The following is a 23,682-nucleotide window of genomic DNA, read 5'->3' as shown; positions in this document are numbered from 1 at the left end:
CCCATCGGCTGTGAATTTAGACCACATTCTGTTGGCGAAGCGAATATCATAGACAAATGAAAGTCATTCATCCTACGGCGGCTTGGTGGTCAGCAGGATATGAGCATAACTCGATGATGGGAGACTGAAAGAAAGGCAGGATTTTGGAGCTTTATGTTTTTTAAATATGAAGGTAGAGAGGGAGTGAGGAGGAAAAAGAAAATTGGGGTGCAGGTAGGCATGTAGTCTAGAGATCGAAGAGACTTTTAAAACCAAACCCATCAATGTATACAAATTAACTTTATACGAGAGAGAAAAGAAAACAAATGTGGCAAAATGTTAATCATCTAGGAAGAGTCATTGAGTGTTCATTATTTTATTCTTTTCTGTAGGTTTGATATTTTTTAAAATAAAGTTGAGAAAAACAAAAATGAAACAATCAAAAGCCTCCCCTCAGGCCTTTTTTGGTCATGTGACTGCAGAGTGATGAACTCTTTGCTCATAAGTTCGAATAGAAATTTTTTTTAAAAAAAAACCACACACACGCATTAACAACAGAAAATACTTTTGATGATAAACGAAAAAATTCAAAATTGATCATCAATGATGTGTACATATCAAAACGACCTGACAGAAAAAAAAAATGGGTGGTAGGATTAAGGGGTCTTTAGGAGGGGGGTAGTCTTTTGTTGTCTTGTTTTGCTTTTATTTTTTAATTAATTAATTTTTTATGGTGACATTGGTTAATGAAATCTGGTAAGTTTCAGCTGTACATTTTAACAGCAAGGCATATATATAGTCACATTGTTTTGCTTTTGAAGTATCAGTGTTAACATGTTGTTTAAGAAAAATATTAATCCTCCAGTCATCCAATCTCTCTACCTTCCCATGGGTTTAAATGCCAGAAATTAGGGGAAAGAGTAAGTAAATGCTAGACACTTATTTTCACAAAAGCCAAGTAAGTTATCCTGTGGTCACATGTCACCAAGGAACCTAACAGAACGCACTTCCCTTTACTCCAGCTCTGCTCTCACCGGACAGCTACCTTTACCCCAAGGCTAGGAAAAAAAAGTAATTAACCTTCAGAGCAGCATCTTGGGGTCGTACCCAGGATGGGTGCAAGATAATGGAATCTATTTGTCTATGGCAGAATAAATCAGCCTCCTTATGTTACGGTCAAGTCCTTTCTCATGGATTAGTCTGCCACCTTCCAAGTAGTCTGCCACTTGCTGGTAATTTCAGTAACACATGAGAATCTAGGAAGGAGCCCTGGGAGCTGGTCACCTTTCAACATCAAAGCACCTGGAGAAATCTCATCATTCAGGACAGGATTAAAGCCTCCTCCTCTTTCTGGCACCACACACCTGAGGTTGGATGAAGGTGTGGGACTTATTCACTTCATTCCACATTCTATTTTCTTTTTACCTTTTTTCAAGCATTTACAGATAATGTGCCAGAATAGGTATTGAATATACAAAAATATACATAAAGCGCTCACAATCTAGTTGAAAACCAAATAAGCAAGTGAATAAAAGAGAAAGGATCAGGGGAGATAGGTAAAACCCTGGACACTGCATATAAAACAAACATAAGGAACTCTGAAAGATGGAGAGAAAGAGAAAGACCAGCTAGGAGCCTCACAACCAAAGGAACCACACAATGGTGATTTCCTGAGTTTCTTTTTGTATCATATATCCCAGACTTGGAGCTGAAGAAGACAGCAACCTGGAAATGCCAAAGGGAACCGCCAAAAACAAAAACAAAACAAAAACAACCAAAGCCTGCTCTCTCCAGCCAAAGGACCAGGAAAGAGGTAGCTTAGCAAAAGAGAAAACTTTTAGATCATAACCATTCTACTCCAGCCAAACACCACAGAAAGAACTGTGGCTCACCCCTACTCACACCAGCAAAGACTAAATGGGGAACCTAGACTTCCACCCTCACCAAGGCTATAAAGAGGTGTTCCTCCCCTTCCCTGCTGGTTTAGTATCAAGGAGAATTAGTAGAGAGTCAGTACTGTCACCAACAGCTGATGATAACAAGGCCACCCCCATTCCCCAGTCCATGGAGGCCGGGTGGGGAGCTGGAACCCTGCTCAGGAGAAATGAAGGGCCCCTCCCCTCAGGTGTAAACAGAGGGTGATCAGGGAACTTGGACTCCTACATCTATCTACCTGGCTGTAACACAGCACCTCTCATACACACTTCCTCTGCCTGAGTAGTGTCAGAGAAAGCCAACTAAAACAGGAATTTTAAATATGATCCAGAGTCCACAATGTCCAGGTTTTAATTAAAAAGCACCCATAATACCATGAATGAGGATGATCTCAAACTGAATGAAAACCTACAACACCTAGACAACAGAGATGTTAAAATTATCTGACGAAGATTTTAAAGCAGTCATAAAAATGATTCGACAAGCAATTATGAACATCCTTGAAACAAATGAAAAAATAGAAGGTCCCAGCAAAGAAAGTACAAGTTTCAGCACATAAATAGAAAATATAAAGGACTAAATGGAAATTTTAAAACTAAAAAATACAAAACAAACAAACAAAAACCCAACCCTCATGGATGGGCTCAACATTAGAATGGAGGGCACAGATGAAAGAATCAGAGAAGACAGAACCATGGAGATTACCTGATCTGAACAACAGGTGAAACAGGATGGGAAAAAAAAAATAAGACGAGTCACAGGGACTTGTGGGATTATAACAAAAGATCTAACATTTGTGTCATCAGATTCCCAGAAGAGAAAAAGAACAGGACTGAAAAAGTACTATAAAAAAAATAAGGCTGAAAACTCACCCAAATTTGGCAGAAGGATAAACCTACAGATTCAAGAGGCCGAGCAAATCCCAGAGGACGAACGCAAATAAATTCATGACAAGACACATCATCATCAAATTGCTGAAATCTAAAAACAAAGAAAAAAATCTTGAAAGCAGTGAAAAATGACACCTTACCTGAAGGGGAAAAACAATTTGAATGACAACAGATTTCTCATCAGAAACCATGAAGGCCCAAAGGACTGGCACAAAATAAATTTTTTAAGCACTGAAAGAAAAGACTGTCGACACAGATTCCTACATTCAGTAAAAATGTCCTTCAAGAACGAAGGGGATACAACTCAACAATAAAAGGCCAAACAATTTAATTTTAAAATGAGCAAATAATTTAAATAAAATATTTCCAAAGAAGATATTCAAATGACCAGCAGGCACGTGAAAAGATGCTCAATGTCATTAGTCATTAAGGAAATGCAAATCGATATCGCCATAAGATACCACTTCAGACTTTCCGAGATGGCTATAATTTTTTTTTTTTTAATGTAAAATAACAATGTCGGTGAGAATGAGGAGAAATGAGAATCCTTGCACATTACTGGTGGGAATGCAAAACGTTGCAGCTACTGTGGAGAACAGGTAGGTGGTTCCTCAATAAGTTAAATGTAGAATTAAACAACCCAGTAATTTCACCCCTAAGTATTTACCCCGAAGAACTGAAAACAGATACTCAAGCAAACAGTTGTACATGCACATTCATAGCAGATGATACTCACAATAGCCAAAAGGTAGAAATAACCCAAATGTTCATCAAGAAATAAATGATTATACAAACTGTGGTATATACTTGCCATAGTATATTATTTGGACATAAGAAGAAATAAAGTACCAGCATGTTACAACTTGGATGAACCTCAAAAGCATTATGCTAAATAAAAAGCCAGACAGAAAGGCCACATGTATGATTTCATTTGTAGGAAATACGCAGAATGGGCAAATCTATTAAGACATAAAGCAGATTGGTCACTGCCAGAGATTTAAGAGTGACCGCATAATGGGTACAGGGTTGCCTTTTGCGGTGATGAAAATGTTCTGGAACTAGATAGTGGTGACGGTTGCACATTTTGAATGCACTAAATACCATCAAATTGTACACTTTAAAATGGTTAAAATTGTGAAGTTTATGTTATGTGTAGGAGAAAGCCTAGACAGATTTTTTTTTTTAGATATAGACAAAATTACTCTCAAAGTTATAAGGAAAGGCCAAGGAACTAGAATAGCTAAAACACATTTTGAAAAGGAAGAATTAAGTGGGAGGAATCAGCTTACTCATTTTACCCAAGACTTATTAAAAGGCTACAGCAGTCAAGATGACGTAGTAGAAGGATAAATACACAGATCAATGAAACAGAACAGAGGACTTGGCAGTAGACCCACACAAATATGCCCAGCTGGTTTTTTTGTTTTTGTTTGGTTTGGTTTGGTTTTATGCAAATGAAAAAGCAATTCAATGGAGGAAGAACAGCTTTTTCAGTATACAGGACTGAAGAAACTTGGCATCTATAAGCAAACAAACAAACAAAAAAATCTTCAACCTAAGTCTCAGGCCTTAAACAAAAACTAACTCGAAGTGGATCACCAACTTAAATGTGAAGTGTAAAACTTTTAGAAAAAAAAACATAGGGGAAACTCTTCATTATCTAGGACTAGACAAAGATTTGACACCAAAAGCATTATCTGTAAAAGGAAAAACTGATAAAATAGACTTTATCCAAATTAAATACATTTGCTCTGTAAAATATCGTTATGAGGATGAAAAGACAAGTTAGTGATTGGGAGAAAAATATGTGTAAAGCACATACCTAAGAAAGGAATATTATCCCGAATATATAAAGAACTCTCAAACTCAACAGTGAAAAAACGATCCAACGAGAAAATGGTCAAAAGACATGAAGGGACATTTCACCAAATAAGCACATGAAAAGACGTTCAGCATTATTAGCCAGGACACATTAAAACCACAGTTAGACATCACTATACAGATCAAAATGGCTAGAATAAAAAATAATGACAACATCGAATGCTGGTGAGAATAATGCAGAGAAACCAGATCATACTTTGCTCGTGGGATATAAAATGGTACAGCCGCTCTGGAAAACACGGCAGCATGACAGAATTGAGTTTTCCCCTCTACAAGACCTCAAGATGGAAACCAATAGAAATCAAATGCGCAAAACAAATTAAATTTATGAAGGCATATACTGTAGCCTTCGGCAACCTGAGTATTTTTCAGAACTACTTGACCGCCACAACGGAACTGCTTCAAAGGCAGGGTGAAGTGCTCTTGGAGCTGGAAGAGCAGAATCTGTTTGCCTGTGGTTCTTTTACTGCTCTGAGCTAAGAATTGACTGAACTTGACTTACTCAAGGTTGGGTAACAAGTGTCTATCTTGCTCTTGCTGCTGGCCACAGTAAAAAAGTGGTTCCCGGTGACCCAGTGGCTAGGATTCAGCACTTTCACAGTAAAGAGAAGTCACTTCTTGTCTTTTCTAGCCCTCTAGTAAGAGGCACGTGGATCCCCAAGAAATTGTGGTTAAAATGTCAGGAGCATATACTCAAGGAGAGCATTTTTCTGAGGACAGGGCTCATATCTCTCAATAGATTCTCGAAAGGAGTTTGTGATCCAAAAAAAAAAAAAGCCCATCTTTTACTGCATCATTAGTCTTTGATTTTAGAAATATTTTATTTTTGGAACTCTCATCTTAATACAGGGAAATGCGAGCTCTGCTTTCTTCACCTTTCTGGAATTGATAAAAACCATAAAATGTGTGAGTAACTGTGGTACAAAGTATATATCTTTATGTAACAGCTCCAAATGAGTAAAACAGCAAAATTCCAAGCTATGAAAAATGAATGGCTTTTTATTTAATTTAAATTTAAACTAATGCTTCCAAAAATATTTGATCTGCTTTATTTGAGCTTTAGGTTTTCCAAAAGAGATCTGAAGTGACTTGCAAAAAAATAAACACCTTACATGTAACCAAAACCAAATATAACAAATAATTAACATAAAAATAGAAAATCCAAAAGCTATAGAAAAGACAAAATATATGGCAAAAACCCAAGCTAATATAAATACTATAATTGAGCACTGTATTTTCCTCTGAACTTCTAAACAGTTACAACAAAAAGACAAAGAAAATAGGTTATGTAATTTTCATTGCTTCTTACAAGGAAATATATCAAGCTGCCAAAAAGGGCAAGCGTTTCTTATATGGTGAATTTATCGAGTAGGCCCATATACCTATAACAACAGAATATAACCACTAGGTTTACCCAAAATGAATTTTGAAAAAAGTATCTTGTTTCCTTGGGTTTTTTTTTTTTTTTCATTTGACACAAAATATTTTTTCAGCATACTGCTAGAAGTTAGAGGTTTGGTAATATAGTTTAAATGAGTCAAAAAAAACCCATTAGAATGTTGTTGAACTTCTTAGGTAGGTAAAAGCTGGCTGCCAGTTTGTCTCTATTCTCATCACTTAGTGTTGGGCCCATTCTCTTAGCCAGCCTTCTAATTTGAAGATCTAAGGACTGTTCTTTCTGTTCTACTGTCTCTCACATCCCTGTCTAAATCTGTATCTTTTCTGTTTTCCTTTTCATCATCTAAACTCAGCCACCCATGAATCTATTATGCAAAGAGTATCAGGTTCTGAGGCAGATAAATCTGGACTTGAATTAGGCAGCTTTGGGCAAGATGGTCTTTCTGAGCTTCAGTTTCCTTATCTGGAAAATGGGGATAAAGTCTTCCTTTTGGGGTTGTGATAAGGATTAGAAATAGTATCATGTTGATCCCTAGGCATAGCAGCTGACATCAGCAGATGTTCAAGAATGCCATTATTCAAACTACTATCATTATGATTTCCTTGGTCCTGGTAGATCTGTTTTACTGTGTCTCATGATAATTCTCCTTACCCATTTCCAAGACTTCTCCTTTATTGGAAAACCAACACAATCCCCTCTTGCTGTGTTTCTCCTGTAAGTTAACCTTTTCTGTGCTTTCAAAGGTAGCTCTACCCTCAACCAGAGGGGGGATTTTTTTTTACCCTAATATGATTAGTAGCTATTATCCAGCTCATTCCATTACTTTTCCTGTTGCAGCTTCTTTATGGCTTCGTAATACTGAGTGAGCATGTAGTGACTTAACAACTACAAAGGGGTAAAGGAGATGGGTTTGCAAATGGGATGGGAATGATCCAAAGGACCTGAACCATGGCTGCAAATCATCCTGAGTGGTGCACAGAATTGGTGACCATCTTCTAGAAAAGTAAGGAAACTTCTCTTGCCAAGGGCCGTGGTCTTACAGAAAACAGACTAAAGCCTTATAAGGAAGACAGTAATGACAGAATTGATCTTATCTACTTTTAAAAAATAGACATTGTCAAAAGTAGTAAAAATGAATCTCAAGAACAACATCTGAACATCAGCAAGTTCTATAGCTTTACCTACACAATACATCCCAAGACTGACTACTTCTCATTGTTTCCATGGCCACAGTCATGGCCTTGAATGACTAACTCCATTCTTCCCCCTCTCCAAAATCATGTTCTACAAATCAGTTAGAATGACCTGGTTTTAAATTTTAGATTATGATGTTATTATTACATTTTGATTTATGCTTTTTCTTTCTTTTTCTCCTTCCTTGTCCTCTTTTGGATTAATCAAGTTTTTGTCTGTTTTCCTTTTTTTAAGTTCCTAGTTTCTCTTTTTTTGGTTCAGAAATAACACACTCTATCTCTTTCTATTATTTTGGTACCTTCCCTTCAATGCATACTTAAATATTAAACAAAAATCCCATCGATTTTGACATATTCCTCCAAAACAATATGAGAATCTCAGATAGCTTTAATTATAATTCCCATCCTGTCTTATATGTTATTGTGTTTTTTATTGCCAGAAATAGTCACTTTTAATATATAGTAACTGTTTGTTTAGACTTAGCCATACAGTTATTTCTTTGTTTACTGTCCTTTCTCTCACCTTAATCCATCCTTCTTTACTCAAAATCATTCTTTCTGTAGTAAATCTTTCGAACAGTTCTTTTAATAGGATTTATTGGTGATAAATTCATTCAGGTTTTGGTTTGAGATGTCTTATTTATTTTTACTTCTGGAATAATATTTTAGCTGAGTATAGAAATCAAGATTGGCAATTATTATCTCTCAGCTTGTTAGACCCACACCACAACTGTGCTTGGAACAAAATAGAGATGAGACCACTTTGCAACCACGAATATGAGAAAACATTCCCTCATCTGACTGACATGAGTAATTGCTACTTTTTTGTTGTTTTAAGTAATTTTAGCTCCAATCCCTCTTTAATCCTTCTACCTCCTGGATAAAAAAAATGTAGATACTCAATCATTGATATGTCCATGCTTCCTGACAATATTCAATCCAAAACTGGCCCTCACTATTCTAAACTCTAGTTCAAAATCATCCAACAGAAGTCCAAACTCTGCAAAAGGCTCCTCCTCACTTCCTCTTATGAAACTATCCCATCTTCCACAGTGGCATTTTCTTTCTTGCTGCAGCAAGCCAAATAAACCCAACTTTTTTGATTATAGGTTTGTTCCCAGTGGTATTTGGTCAATGGGCTTTGACAATGATGATGGTCAAATTTCTCCAATAATCTCAAAGGGCCCGCAGATAACTTCTGACTTTAAATTTTTATTATGGAAAATTTCAAATGCTTACTAAAAGAAAGAGAGTAGCATAATAAATCCCTGTGTATCTATCACCCAGTTTCAACAATTATCAATTCATGTTTCGATCTTGTTTTACAATTACCCCCATCTACTTCTCCTCCATCTTGGATTGTTTAGAAGCAAATCTCAGCTAACACATCTACTCATCTACAAATATTCTGAGATGAAGTGCTAAAAGATAAGCACTTGTATTTTATAAAGTACCACTTATCATACCAATAACTTTAACAATAATTCCTTATAAATCATAAGGTATCTGGTAAGTTCATCAGCATTCAAATTTCCCCCAATTGTCTCATAATGTTTTTGTTGTTGTTTTCTTGAATTAGGATCCAGTTAAGTCCATATTCTGCAACTGTTTGATGTCTCTGAAGTCTCTTATGGTCTAGAGATTGCCTCTCCATCTTTTTTTTTTCTTCCAATTTATTTAAGAACCCAGGTCATTTATCCTGTAGAGTATTCCCACAGTAGGGATTTGCATCTCTGAGGTATCATTTGATGTCTCCTGTATCTCCTGTAAAATAGTAGTTAGCTCTAGACTACAGCTCGATCAGATTCAAACTGAAAGGTTTAATTACAAGTCTGCTTCATAGGTGGAATTTGTACTCTACCTACCACCAGGAGGACATAATATTTGTCTCTCTTTTGGTGATGGATAACAGCCATTGGTGATCATTGCCCAGACACATTAATTCATTAGAAGTTACAAAAATGTTGATATTCTAATTATGCCATTCCTTCTTCATTCATTCATTTGCTGGAAAACTTCCATAAAGAGAAATTTCCCCCTAATCTTCAGTTCCCACAGGAAAAACAGGATAAATGTTTGATTCTTTCCAGTTAGTAGCAGTTTTCAAAATGAGTCGATCCCCTAACATTCTCCAACAATGACCCATTAGTTTGTATTTTTAAGTATCATTGTGAACTCATAAATGTATTTGGTGTGTTTAAATCCATTTGAAGATAGTGTTCATTTTGACACTCAAATTGCTCATCTTTGGCCAGTGGAAATTATTCTAGTAGTTTCTGAGTCCTTTTGACACAGTCTTCCCTCCTTCTTAACAGTTTTTGAAAGCTTCCTCGCTTATCTTGGACAATTCCTGCCCCACACCTGAAGTCAGCCATTCATCCAAGGAGTTCCTTTTAGTGGGAAATAATATCTAGAAAGCTCAACTTGAACACTAGGCACATTCACTGCTACTGGGTTATTGTTTTCAGGCCTTTTTAGGATAAAGCTAGGAAATGTTTTAGGATGAAAACACTATGAGCTCCAAGTTACTACTTCCAATTCACACTCAGAATTACGGAGTTTTTACTAAACTTCTTCAATCGTAAATCTGTATCTCTATTCCACACCAAATATCCTGGTTCACAAAGACACTCATATTAACACTCACTTGTTTTACCCCACGATACACCCATGATAGTTTCAGAACAAAAATGCCAACACTACCACCAACAAGATGGCTTCTTTAAAATATTTTTGCATTTCTTTTTGTCCTTAGAGTATATCCCACTTGGAACATCAGGGTCGAAGTACTGTGTTTTAAAATCACTTGAATAGTTTGGTTGGGGGGCATTGTACATTTGTGTGATAAAAGCCTTATGATGTGGCCTCATGTGGTTGAGAGAAAAACTAAATCTGTCAGATACATATGTATAATAAAGAAAAGAGTCCTGCATGGGCCTCTTAGATTCCGGATTAAACGCAGAGCCAATTAACGCAGATGCCTTAGTGATACCCTTTGGAACCAGCCCTTGTGTTAATTTCACTTGTCTAGTGCTAAGAGGTGATCCCAGAGGCCCGTGGTTGCAAAAATATGACATGGCTAAATTCCTTGGCTGTGATATTTTCAAAGGCCACAAGATTATGTTACCCCACAAAAGTATCTTTCTGAGTCTCTCTTTATCTCAGTTTCTCTCTCCAAGTCCCTCTTTCCTGTGGATTAGTAACCTTCAAGAAGTTCTATCCTCATTCCTTCTTCACCTCTCTGACTTTGTTAGTCTCCCCCCATCTCCAGCCACTCAGGAGAGTTGTGCGTATGTGTGTATTCGACAGAAGGAGGGAAGAGAAACTGCTATATAACTAAAGGAATGAAAATGGAGGCCATAGGGAGATGGACAGCTGCAAGGATGTGAACTGGTAGACCGAAACAAACCCTCATCCTAAACAACTCAGAGCTCAGATTTCTTCTCTGGACAGCTGGCTTTTTCAGTCTTGAAATACTGTGCCAAGATGGGGGAGGGGCTGTGAACTACCTCTGCTATGGACCATATTTAAAGTCAGCTACCCCCTAAGTATGTTCTTTAGAAACTAAACTCACATTCAGTAAAGCAGGGATGAGAGTGGTGGGCGAAAAGTATACAATTGCCTTCTCTAATTTTAGAAGGCCGGGAGCTCATTACTGACTATGCTGGAGGGCTGCCTGGAGTAGGCAATGATGAGAACTAGATCGTATAAGCTGGAATGAGATATCTGACTTGCCTGCCATATTTCTTTCCCCCACTCTCCCCACTTGGCACCTTACACTCCATATTCTTTCTAATCCTCCTACCCTCTCCACTCCCACACCCTACCCCCAACACTCCTGGAATTTTGGACTTAGCTATTTTTAAAACAGTCAACTCAGTAGCCACCTCCCTCCCCCGCTCAGCTGTCCGGTACTCCGGCCAGCCATATACTCCCCTTTCCACCCACAGCAGACCTTCTCTGGTTCCCTGACCTCACTGAGATTGCGGCCGGTCTGGGAACCTGGAGGAGACATGGAGAAAGAGACGGGGGATCCCCTGACTGGAGCTGACCCACAGTGTAGGCAGTCATGGCTGGAGAACTGGATATCAGAGTAATGTGTGACCTCTGGAAACAGTAAGTCAAAATGAAATTGCAATTCTTTTAATAAGCTTTTGGACTGAAGTTAGACTTTCATAAAATTGCAGCATCTACTTGGATGTCTCTTGTCCAAAAGCCAGGATCTCTTCCATGCTAAGGTGCCCCAACCTCCACTTCTTCTGTCTCATTTCTTTCTGGCCTCGGGCCTCTGGCCATTTGAAATGTGATCCTCTGGCTCTCTGCTGTCTCAGCCCTCTCCTCACCTTGTTACTTCGAGACTTCTGATGAAGGCTCCTTCGTTAGGAGGAGTTTCCCACTACCCTCGTCTGCGGTTTTCTCACCAAGGCCAAATTTAGCCTCAGACGATTACTCACTGATATTCGTCTACCCTGGCCCTGCTTAGCAGTGCCCTCCACATTGGGCTTCCAAGGGTGGTGGCCACTCTTTGTCATACGTGATTTCTCCCCACAGTTCTAGTCCTGCCATCTTCTTCTCCCTCCTGCATGGCTGTTCCCCCAATCATATCCTTACCCCAAGAGAGGGGAGCTGGCGGGAGGGAGTTAGCCCCTCCCCAAGCCCTGTCCTCATCAAAAGACTGAGAACTGAATTTGCAAATGGAAAGAGTGATTCTTCAGTGGGGTTTGAAAATATTCAAGAACTGCTGACTCATATCAAGCAAATATTGATTTGCATGCTTGGGTTACACCCCATTATTCCATGAGAGAGGGATTATAATTGCAGTTCTCTGGAACAGATAAAAGAAACGGGTGCCCTTCTCATTTGAATACTGAGGGAATGGGTATTGCACCCTTACTCCTTGCTGAAAATTCTGACACACACAAAAAGAAATGAATGACCCCTGGAGGGTATCCCTTCCTGATGGGGAGAAGCAAATAAAAGATATGTTTCTGAAGTATTGTCAGATACTTACTCTATTGGGGAGCCCACTGGGGTGACTGAGATCGAACGGGTCCGCACGAGTCCTCCTTTTTTTGACATTTCTGCTCTTTGGTAGCTCAGAATGGGGCAATACGGTGGACTGTGCCCCTCCAGCCCACGCGACATCCCTTCCACCCCCACCCAGAGGTATTGCATAAGGGGCCTGAGAGTGGCCACAAGAGCAGGGTACGGACGCTTAACAGCCACACGTACAGTTCGGGGAGCCCCATTCTCCTCCAACTCTCTGCTGCTTATCCTTTTCTTGGTCTTTCCAGATTCTCTTCACATCATCCCGAACAATCTTCAACTCTTCTCTCTCCCCATGCCCGGCCAACTTTCTTTTTTCAGACCCTTACAGGTTGACCGGTCAAAATTCACTAGGTAGGAGGGCCATCAGCGGCAAAGAACTGGAGCCTGGGGGGACCTGGCGGGATAGGTATGGGGGATCCAGGCCGGTCCCCTAGTCTCCGGTTCCCCCATGGCGGTCCCCCAACTCTAAGCACGGTCACTCTCCTGCTGCTTCTCTGTGGATATGGTAAGGACGGGCTAGGGAAGGGTTTGGGAGCTCTAGAGGGTAGGCCGCTCTGTGGGGGCGGGCATGTGAGCATGCGTGAGTGAAGAGACGGGCGCGGAGGGGTCACGCGCCCCACTCCCAAACGGGTATATATTATTTCCCATTCAGCTTGGAGAAGGGCATGGGAAAGATCTCGCTGGACAGGGAGAAGAGATCCGGCGGGCTTACGGATTTAGCAGGATTTGGCAGAACGGAGTGAAGGCAGGACTAGGAGCTGGGGGCTGGGCACAAGGGGAGGCCTGCAGTGGTTTTAGGAACGGACGGAATTCCCCTGGTGAGACTCGGGAGAGCATCCTGCAAAAGAGCAGCGACCTGGGGACCGTCTCACACCCCTCTCCCTTCTGTCCTCAGCCAGTTCTCAATGCAAGATCCTCCGCTGCAATGCTGAGTACGTGTCCTCCACCCTGAGCCTCAGAGGTGGGGGCTCGCCGGGCGCGCTCGGGGGCGGCGGCCGGGGTGGCGCGCTGGGCTCCGGCGGCCTCTGCCGAGCCCTCCGCTCCTACGCGCTCTGCACTCGACGCACCGCCCGCACCTGCCGCGGGGACCTGGCCTTCCACTCGGCGGTGCACGGCATCGAGGACCTGATGATCCAGCACAACTGCTCGCGCCGGGGGCCCACGGCCGCGCCCCCGCCCCGGGGCCCCGTCCTTCCCGGCGCGGGCCCCGTCGGCGCCTCCGGCCCCGCGGCCCCGGACCCCTGCGACTACGAGGGCCGGTTTTCCCGACTTCACGGTCGCCCCCCGGGCTTCCTGCACTGCGCCTCCTTCGGGGACCCCCACGTGCGCAGCTTCCACCACCACTTTCACACCTGCCGCGTCCAAGGAGCCTGGCCCCTGCTGGATAATGACTTTCTATTTGTCCAGGCCACCAGCTTCCCCGTGGCATCGGGGACCAACGCCACCACCACCCGGAAGGTCAGGACGCAACTGCTCCCCCAGATCCTCTCAGGGTCACCCCGCGGCACCACTCGCATCCCGCTCGCATCCCGTCCCCACGACCTCTCGGCCACGCCCCCCATTCCCTCCCCTCCTCCAGCGCCCCCACGCCCGGAATCGCCCCCACCAAACGCCTGCTCCTGGAAACCACTTTCCTCTGGTGCGGATGTCACTCAAATTCAGAAAACCCTGAGGAGAGGCTGGGGAGAGGAGAGCCCAGGAGCCCCGGGGTGGGGTTACGGAAGGGGGCGCTTCTTTCTGTGGGAGCTGCTGGGACGAAGATGAAAAGGGGGAGAGAGCGTCCAGCGAGCACGAGTCCGGTGGAGTCCCGTGTCACGACACGAGGAGGAAAGACGGGGGAGTGAGGGCCACGCTGAGCCTGGACTCTCTGGGATCCCTGACTGTCACTGGGGGCGCGGGGGGTGGAGGTACCCGGGGACCGAAATGAACTGTTTTCCTTCTTGCCCTCACAGCTGACCGTTATATTTAAGAATATGCAGGAATGCATTGACCAGAAGGTCTACCAGGCTGAGGTGGACAATCTTCCTGCAGCCTTTGAAGATGGTTCTATCAATGGAGGTGACCGACCCGGGGGCGCAAGTCTGTCCATTGGCACCGCTAACCCCGGGAGCCACGTGGAGATCCGAGCTGCCTATATCGGCACAACTATAATCATTCGGGAGACAGCTGGGCAGCTCTCCTTCTCCATCAAGGTGGCGGAGGACGTGGCCAGGGCCTTCTCAGCTGAGCAGGACCTGCAGCTCTGTGTTGGGGGGTGTCCCCCAAGTCAGCGACTCTCTCGCTCAGAGCGCAATCGTCGGGGCGCTGTAAGCATTGATACTGCCCGACGGCTGTGCAAGAAGGGGCTGCCGGTCGAAGACGCTTACTTTCACTCCTGTGTCTTCGACGTTTTAATCTCCGGTGACCCCAACTTTACTGTGGCAGCTCAGGCAGCTCTGGAGGATGCCCGGGCCTTCCTGCCAGACTTAGAAAAGCTGCATCTCTTCCCCTCAGATGCTGGGGTTCCTCTTTGCTCCGCCACCCTCCCAGCCCCGCTCCTTTGTGGGCTCTTTGTTCTATGGCTTTGCATTCAATAACTAGGCCAGGAAGCCCAGGACTGGTTTAGAAATGATTTGGGGATACAGACTGGCAGGGAAGAACATAAAGAATCGCTGAAGGAAACGTGGGGACCAGGAGACAGACACATGAAACAATGACATTTTACCTGGAGTCAAATCGGGCTGCAGTCCAGGGGTGAAATGATCACAGAATAAGGCTTTGGGGCAAGGTTTCTGCATTCCAGACCTCTGTAGGGACTCTTCGACCATTCCCCCAGTCTTGTTTATAGGAAGCAAATTATTCCCATCCCTCTACTCCTGAGTTCACCCCTACAAGCTTAGAGGTCATAGGGGTCCTGATGATCAGCAGAAAATTGAAGGGTTGAAGCTTTTCAAAGGAAAAAACCGAAAAGGAAGATGTGATCGTTACCCATAAGAAACTCAAAATCAAATGATATTGTCTCTTGGAAGCTAGAAAGAGGAGGAGATGATTATGGAAAAGAACCTGTCTGATGAATATATGTGGGTAAGATGTGGTCTGCTTTCTTGGTTCAGAAATGCAATGGGGATTGTCTGGATCTTAAGTGAAGAGAATCTCTGCCTTTGGAGAATGGCACAGATAGGAGAGAAACTATCATCCCCACCCCTAACTAAACTGTTATTAAAGCTATGAATTCTTCACATCTTCCTCTGTTGTTGAATCTCTTTACAGATGCTTGACAGATGCAAAGACAATGTACTCACTCCACTGAACGAAGGCTCAGAAGCACCAGACGTTGCTTCTACCCTCAGGAAGTTTACGGGCTGGTGGGGGACACATAACTGACTCACACGAAGGAGGGATGGGTGTGTGATTATTCACAAAATTCTATGATACTGCGAATCCCGATGGGAAGGTGGTCGGTGAGAACTCAAGAAATAATACGTAATAAGAGGTAATGGAGGAGATGGGATTCGAAGTGATCTTTGAAGACTGGGTAGGATTTGGATTGCTAAGCACCTTCCAGGTGGTAGAAACCACCTGGAATTTCCCATAGCTTCGTGATTTAGTGAAGAAACCAGCAAAACTCAAAAAAAGTAGACAAGAAGTAACGTGACAGAAGGAGGGCAGCTGGGGGGCAGAGGCCTGATCACAAAGCGCCTCGAAAATGGGCCAAGGAATTTAAATTCAGTTAACAGCCAACATTTATCGAGAGCTTAAAACCAGCCAGGCAATGTTCTAAATACTTTTAAATTATTAATTCAGTTAATGCTCGCACCTCTCTAAGGAAGTTAATATCCTCATCTCTGTTTTTATGTCAGGAAACAGGCATAGGAAGATGAAGAGACTTGCCCACAGTGGTACAGCTAATAAATGGCAGAGCCAGAAACTAAACAGTCTGGCTATGGAGCCTTGCTCTTCACCAGCGCACCGCACTGTCAAGGGAACAACAGCTCTCTGTTCAGGTTGTGGAGCTGGGCAGGAAAAGGGAGACAGAGCGATGGCAAAAGCTACTTTTCTCTTGTCATATGAATCCCAAAAGGGAGAGCTGAGGGGGGTGGGGGCAGGGCAAAGTTGAAGGACTCCAGTGTGTACAAGAGAAGGCTGAGGACAGAGGATTCTAGCCTAGGATGTTCTAAAGCAACAGTGTTGCTCTGAACAAAACTTTGGAGGATGCAACTTTCATGTTCAGTATTTTCTCCTTTGTTCTGGTCTCAGGCTCCCTCCCCTTCAGGGACTCCACTGTCTAGGGCCTGCCTCCTGATCTAATCATGCGTGGACACTGATCTTCCCCTCTTCTCTCGGTGTCACACATCTGCCCACACTCCCCCGGGACACATATCCTCACTGCGCTGTGCTCCCCGGACAGGGTGTCCTGCCTGGTCTGCCATTTCAAATTACTTTTGCAGTTTTTCAGCCCCTACTCTCTTCTCTCCACCTCCTCGAAGGACCACAGCCACTCTGCACAGTCTCTTTAGTTTCTGAAATGATCTTTAGCTAATCTAGAAAACAATCTAATAGAAGAAAACGGGAGGGAAAAATATCTCGAGCTCTCCCTTCACTTACAGGTCATGCAGGCATTCTAACTTGAAACATCTTTTTGAGAAACTGCACCTCATATTGGTTTTCTTAACAAAAGAGTAATTTTTATCCCTCAGGTGGAGGAATTTCAAGTAAGTTAAAAAGAATTTCATAGCCAACTGGTGAATGAGATTCGTTCATGACACCTGTCCTGTAACACCGCTTCCTTTGCCCAAATTTAGGGTTAGCCCTATTACCGATGGAGTATTTAAAAAGGGGTAGCTCAAAATAAGTACATGAAAAGAGGCTCAACATCATTAGTCATGACGGAAATGCAAGTCAAATTAAAACCACGATGAGAAAAGATTGCACACCCACTAGAATGAGACTGACCATATCGAGTGCTGGTGGGATGCAAAATAGTACAACGACTTTGTAAAACAATTTGGTAGTTTCTCTAAAAGCTAAGCATACACTTACCACACAATCTAAACATGCCACTCCTGAGTATCGACCCAAGAGAAATGTTTACATATGTCTGTACAAACGTCCATAACCGTCTTCTTTGTAATAACCAAAAACTGTCAACAAACCAAATGTTCATCAGCAGGTGAAGGGTGCACCAACTGTGGTAAATCCATTCAACAGAATACCACTCAGCAATAAAATGAGATAAACTACTGATACACACAACATGATGAATCTCAAAACAATGCAAGTGAAAGAAGCCACAAAACAACAGAAAGGATTTATACTGTTTGCTTTTGTTCATGTAAAATTATAGACAATGTGAACTAATATGTAGTGACAGAAAAGAGATCAATGGTTGCCTGCGGATGGGTAGAGGGAGGGAGGATGGTTGACAAAGAAACATAAAGAAACTTTTGAGAGTAACATATTCATGATCCCGAGTGTGGCAACAACTTCATGGGTATACCTATGTCAAAACCCATGAAATTACCTACTTTAAATATGTGCAATTTATCATACATCATGTGTACCCAATGAAGCCATCATTTTTTTTTTTGATGGGTAGCCCATCCATCCCTTTTCCTTTGCTGGATCAGACAAAGGCTCAGAGTAACCATAGCATAAAAAGGAAAGATTAGAACAGACTTTCCTTCTTCTAGGAAAACACAGAAAGGAAGGGGATGACAGGGCAAGGGAAGAGAATATTTAATGATTTTATATAAACTTTCTTCTATCACAAGAACCATACTCTCCTCCCAATCGTTCATTCTCAAGGTCAGAGACCAAAGAAAGGGCATTTTCTTGTTTAAAACCATCAATCCTGTGCCTCGTAATTTTGTCTTCCCACTCCACTGACAGTCAGCAGGTGGCGTTGTTGACTAAAAAGAATTACCCAGTGGGGATTGGTCAAGTTTCCAGGAAAAAGAAAATCTGGGATTATCTGATACGTTGCCCATCTGAGAGAAAATAATAAGCATTTGGCAGAATTGGCACTTCAGGAATAAATCGAAGATAGGTGCATGGTAAACTAATAAATAGTTTAAATAAATTATTATAACTTCACAACAAACAAAGGGTTGTTCAAAATATGAAAGAATCAAAATACACTACTTGGCTCCACATGGATATCATTTATACAATGATAATAATGTAACGCCGACTACTGATTTAGCCAATATTGTGATATAACTATTGTGAGAATGAGGTAAAAAGAAAGGGAACACAGGGATGTAAAAACGCCTAAAATTTCAATTACGAAAAAAGTAGATATGTCTAATATTTCTAAATTAAGAAATAAAAGAAGAAACATATAGTTTAGAAATACGAAGTAAATACCAGATAAAAAAGCTGAAAGAACTGGAAGAGACTATCTCAGTAGAGGGACCCGAGTATTTTAAGCATTAAATACTACATGATTTCAACTATATTATGTTACGTTGTTTTGATCTTAAAAAGGGAAGGTACTTCTCCCTTGGCCATTCTCGAACTTTCTCCCTTAACTTCTTAAACTTGTGGCCACCTCGACCACTTCTCAGATCCACCCAACCCCTCCCTGCCCACTTCGCCTCACCTCATATACTTCATGGCAAGTTCCTTCCCACATTTCTACTCAAGGAAACAAGATCATTTCCATGGTCTGGTAATTATGGTTCTCAAAATCAATGCCACAAAAACTTCCGCCAGCACTAAGGGGAGGAAAAGAGGGCAGAACATTCAAAAACAAAAGGCCTTCCTCAATTTGTCTGCCTGCTGCCAAACCAAATTATTCATCATCCTCCCAACCGTTAACAGGAAGGAATAAGTTAAATATGTTTCCTAAGATAAAATTTGTGTGTGAATGGAGGGTGGGCTTTTAGAAAGTGAAAGAAAAATCAGGAAGGACAATTAGATTGTGCCTTCACTGTGGGCTATTTTGGAATCATTCCTTGCTACTGGTTCAAAGAACTAATATTTTTAATATCAAGGGTTCTGTGTAATCAGTCTTTGATACCGCACTTTTCTTCTCTTACCTAGAGAAACTACCTAAGTCAGATGTTTAAAAAAATTAATCATTCTCTTCGTTTTGCCCTCTCCCCCCACCTCATCCCAGCCAAGAACTGAAAGGCCCTTTGCTAAAACAGTAGCACCTGAAATAGAAAATGTTCTGCCATGGTTTTATTTTCTCTTTCTGGAGGTCACTGACCTGCCTCTACCACAGTGAAGCCTACAGCCAGGGGGAATGCCACCGGCGTCAGAGAAGAAACCAAAACTAGAAGCACGAGCATGGGTTATATATGCTGCACGTTAGCTGATCAGGCCAACGTAATCCTATGGATTGATTTTTGACCCTTCTTTAGAATTTCTGAAGCATCTAAACTACGCCAGGCCATAAGACAACATCGTTCCTACCCTTAAGGAGCTCAGTTTAGTGGGAAGGAACAAACAGAAAAACAGATCATTACAAGCTAAATGATCAATACTCATCACATATAGAAGTATGTCCTACACGCTGTGGGAATACAAAGAAGGTGACAGCTAAGTCTGCCTGAAGAAATCAGAGAAATCTTTACAAAGGAGATTTCTTTTTTAAGAATCGGAGATGCTCTAGAAAGATCTTTGAACCATAAATCAGATGAATTTTGTCCTAGTTGTGTGAACTTAGGCAAGTCACTTGACCTCTCTGAATCGCAATATACGTTCTACAAAACATCTGTCTGCCTATCTAGTGAGAATCAAATGTTTGTGCAAGTGCCTTATAACACACATGCGTAGTTGGCTCTACGTACTCTAGAAATGTTGCTAATAAAGAAAGGATTGTTAAATGTCAGTCTGGACAAAAAACTGTTTCAATGTGTAGTTTCTTCCTCTCTTCTCCATCGGCGTCATGAACACCATAATCCTTCCTGCACTTCTTTTTCTCGTGATTAAAGAATCATCTTCGGCACCCAGGGGAGCGGTTTGGGTCAAGTTTCAGGTCTCAGAAAAGCTTCTGGGTTTTTGAGACAATTCTTGGACTAAGGATCTCGACAGTACATTAACTTACCCACTGGGTGGCAGGGCTGAGCCAACTGGATGACTGAATTGTGTAAGAAAGAATTTCTCAGAAAAGGGAAAATTGGGCTAAGCACACAATGTCCCAGTCTCCCTCATGTTTATAAATGTCAACGCCGTCCAATTTTCCCCTCACAGAAAAACAAGTCATCACTTCTCACCCCTTTGCCACCCTTGCTCTGATACATAATTGGGCCATAGGCTTCCACAGGGGTCTGGTTATACATGTTACAGTATAGCACAAGGAACTGAGGTTCAGGTTTAAAGCCTAACACTAATAAGAAACAATGCCAGGTTCTGAATTAGTGGCACATTCGACTCCAGACACATACCCCATCTATCAATTCAATTTATATTTAATAATATATTTACTCTATGAAATGTACTCTGCTAGATGCCGTGAAGGAAACAAAGATAAAGAAAAGACACAGTTCCTGCTCTCTAGGAATTCATTATCTAAGAGAGGAAAGGTAATGTACACGTAATGCGAGAAATAGAAACAACCTGCTGTGGAGTACTCAAAAGAGAATGAAATTCTGTTTGGTTGCATGGAGAGAGAGGAGCTTGGGAATCGAGAAAGGTTTCGTAGAGGAAAAGTCATTTGGCCATCTACTGAAGAGTGGGAAGGATTTCAAAAGGCAGAGATGGGAGGCAGGGTGGGCATTCTGGGTAGAGAGAAATGCGTAAACAAACGCAGAGAAGGATATATTAGGGGAACACCGAGTACCCACCAGATTTGGCTGAGATATAGGGTACATATATGAGGAAGTAGTGGAAAATGAAACTGGAAGTTGCTTGAGGCCAGTTTGTGAAAGCTTTAAATGCCAAGATGAAGCATCTGAATTTGATTCAGTTAAGCAATGAGCTTTGGCATCTCACAGGAACACACAGGAATTCAATTTTGTTAGATTCATTTAGTCACGGTCTATAGATTACAGCAGAAAGATCAGTTAAAAGCAGTTAAAATAATCTAGGCAAAAGGAACAAGGACAGGAACCAGAGTGGTGGCAGTGGAATAAGAAATGAGACAGATTCTAGAAACACTGGAAAGATGGCCTCTACAGAATTTGCCAGTTGACTGGATGTGGGGAATGTCAGGAAGAAATCAAAGGCAATTCCTGGGTTTTATAACCAAGGGAATGTAGAATGGTTCCATCGAAAGAAACAAGGGGAAAAACTGAGTTTGCGCACAGGAGGAAGATTATGAATTCCAGACTGGACAAGTTAAATCTGAGATGCCTGCTGGAGTTTTGGAGACAGATTAAAAGTATAGGATAGATTTTACACGAGTGATGTACAGATGGGCAAACTGAAGAGCAAAGCTTAAAGGGGGAAAAAAAAAAAGTCCTTGAGAAAAGCTTTCAGGAGGCGTAGAAAAAAGGAATTGAGAGCAAAGGAGAAAAGAATAAAGTCCAAAAGTCATTAACGGATGTTTAAATTTTTAAAAGATGGCAGTTTTTAAATTATATGGGAGTCTATTGTGTGTCAACTATAATTGAAAAAATAAAAATATAAAAAAACCTTTTAATAAATAATAGATTATATGAGAGTCAAGGTGAATGAGGTTTTAAAACCCATTTCAGTGGCAAGAGAAGCCAGAATACAAAGGAACAAGTTTTGTCAACAGAAAGCGCTGTTAAGTTATTCTCTTAAAAAATTTGATAGTAAAGAAAACAGACGTGGCGATAGTATGAGAAGGTATTAAGATTTTTTTTTTTACTGTAATAAGGCAACTTTCAGAAATACCTTGGCAGCGCCCTCGACGGTCCCCTGGATCTCTCTAGGTTCAAGAGTTTGGACGGAACAGACCCAGGGACGCCCCTTCTTCCAGCCTCCCGCCACGCTGCAACCTCTCAGCAATCCTTGGCCTCCGAGACCCACCAACACTGTTTCGTTGTTTGTTTGTTTTAGCTTAACTCTTATTGCCGAACAGCCATAAGCTCTCAAATCCGTCAGAATTATTTCACCGAGGTGGAGGCCACCGGCGATCACCTGGTCAACCTGCATCCGCGGGCCTCCTACACCTACCTGCCTCTCTCTGGGCGTCTATTTCCACCGCCGCGACGTGGCTCTGCAAGGCCTAGGCCACTTCTGTCCCCACTTGGCCGAGGAGAAGCGCGGGGACGCCCAAGGTCTCTTGAAGATGCAAAACCAGCGTGGCAGCCGCGCACCTCTTCCAGGACCTGCAGAAGCCTTGCCAGGAAGAGTGCGGTGAAACTCAGGATACCATGGAGTCGCCAAGGGCACGGAAAAGAACCCGAACCGGGCCCCTTGGCATCTGCGCGCCTTAGGTTCTGCTCGCGCAGAAGCACAACTCCGACTTCCAGGAGAGCCACTTCCTAGAGGAGCAGGTGAAACTGGACATGAAGATGGGCGACCCCCTGACCAATCTCCGCAGGTTGCCCCGCCCCCCACCCCCAGCCGGAGGGGTATCTCTTGGAAAGGCTTACCCTCAAGCATGACTACGAGCCTTTGGAGCCCAGAGGCTTTTGAGGGGCTCCTCTCCATCCCCCTGGCATTGGCCTTGTGCCTGAGCCTCTCCCTGCAACCACTAGGAAGCCTTCTAACCACCCTGGAGCCCTCTTCCATGGCTCCCACCAAATTGAAACAATAAAGCTTTTTTGCTATATTGAGGGAAAGAGAAAGAAAGAAAAAAGTAGTATTTTAAGTGAGTCTGCAATACTTTTGAACAAATTCATTCATCACTTCTCTCCAGCTTTCCCTGAAGATGGGCAAATTCTAGATCTCCATACTTTTCCTCAACATAGTAGAAAAATAGACCCAATAAACATGAAATTTGGTCTTCCAGATGAGGGTTGATTGGTTTTTTTTATTTAGGTATAGTTGACATATGTCATATTAGTTTCAGGTGTACAACATAATGATCCAATATTTATATATTATGAAATGATCACATAGTAAGTCTAGTTAATATCTACTATACATGATTACAGAATTTTTGTTTTTGTGATGAGAATTTTGGAATCTAGTCTCTTAGCAACTTTCAAATATACAATTCAGTATTTTTTTATAAATTTATTTAAATTAGTTTCAAGTATACAGTACATTGGTTAGACATCTATAATGTTCATAAAATGATCCCCCCAATTGCTCCCTCCCTCCCCCGGCTCTCCACTTAGCCATCATCATATTAATGCTAACCGCATTCCCTCTGCCATGCTCCCCGTGCCCAACTACCAACTACTAATTTGTACTTCCTTAACCCTTCACCCCGTTCTCCCAGCCTCCCAACCCTCCTCCCCTTTGTCACCAAATTGTCCACTATTTTTGTGAGTCTGTTTTTGATTAGTTTGTT

At 42.1% G+C, this 23,682-nt stretch overlaps 1 protein-coding gene and 1 long non-coding RNA gene across 5 annotated transcripts in view; one reads left to right on the top strand and one right to left on the bottom strand.

The window, feature by feature from the left end:
• LOC120585168 (uncharacterized) overlaps positions 1–22,583 on the bottom strand; it is a 37,661-nt gene extending 15,078 nt beyond the window's left edge. The window contains exons 1-2 of one of the 3 annotated variants that reach the window (XR_005648264.1): positions 18,907–19,014; positions 2,787–2,895 (exon numbers count right to left, since the gene is read on the bottom strand). This is a non-coding gene — a long non-coding RNA (uncharacterized LOC120585168). Of the gene's footprint in view, positions 1–2,786; positions 2,896–12,288; positions 12,653–18,906; positions 19,015–22,394 lie in introns of those variants that run through there. The other 2 variants (XR_005648265.1, XR_005648263.1) reach the window with 2 other exon arrangements.
• HJV (hemojuvelin BMP co-receptor) lies at positions 11,231–15,570 on the top strand. 2 transcript variants are annotated; one of them, XM_039841437.1, is made up of 3 exons: positions 11,231–11,393; positions 13,222–13,784; positions 14,279–15,570. In XM_039841437.1, exons 2-3 carry the CDS (start codon positions 13,455–13,457, stop codon positions 14,900–14,902), a joined length of 954 nt encoding a protein of 317 aa, XP_039697371.1. In that variant the 5' UTR covers positions 11,231–11,393; positions 13,222–13,454; the 3' UTR covers positions 14,903–15,570. The 2 variants fall into 2 exon arrangements, with proteins under 2 accessions (XP_039697371.1, XP_039697370.1); XM_039841436.1 differs by lacking the exon at positions 11,231–11,393 and adding an exon at positions 12,695–12,831.
• Positions 22,584–23,682: the final 1,099 nt, after the last annotated feature.

Source organism: Pteropus medius, unplaced genomic scaffold (assembly GCF_902729225.1).
Source record: "Pteropus medius unplaced genomic scaffold, Ma_sr-lr_union100, whole genome shotgun sequence".
Classification (NCBI taxonomy): Eukaryota; Metazoa; Chordata; class Mammalia; order Chiroptera; family Pteropodidae; genus Pteropus; species Pteropus medius.
Note: the sequence above shows the minus strand (reverse complement) of the source record. Positions and strands in the feature narration are given on the sequence as shown.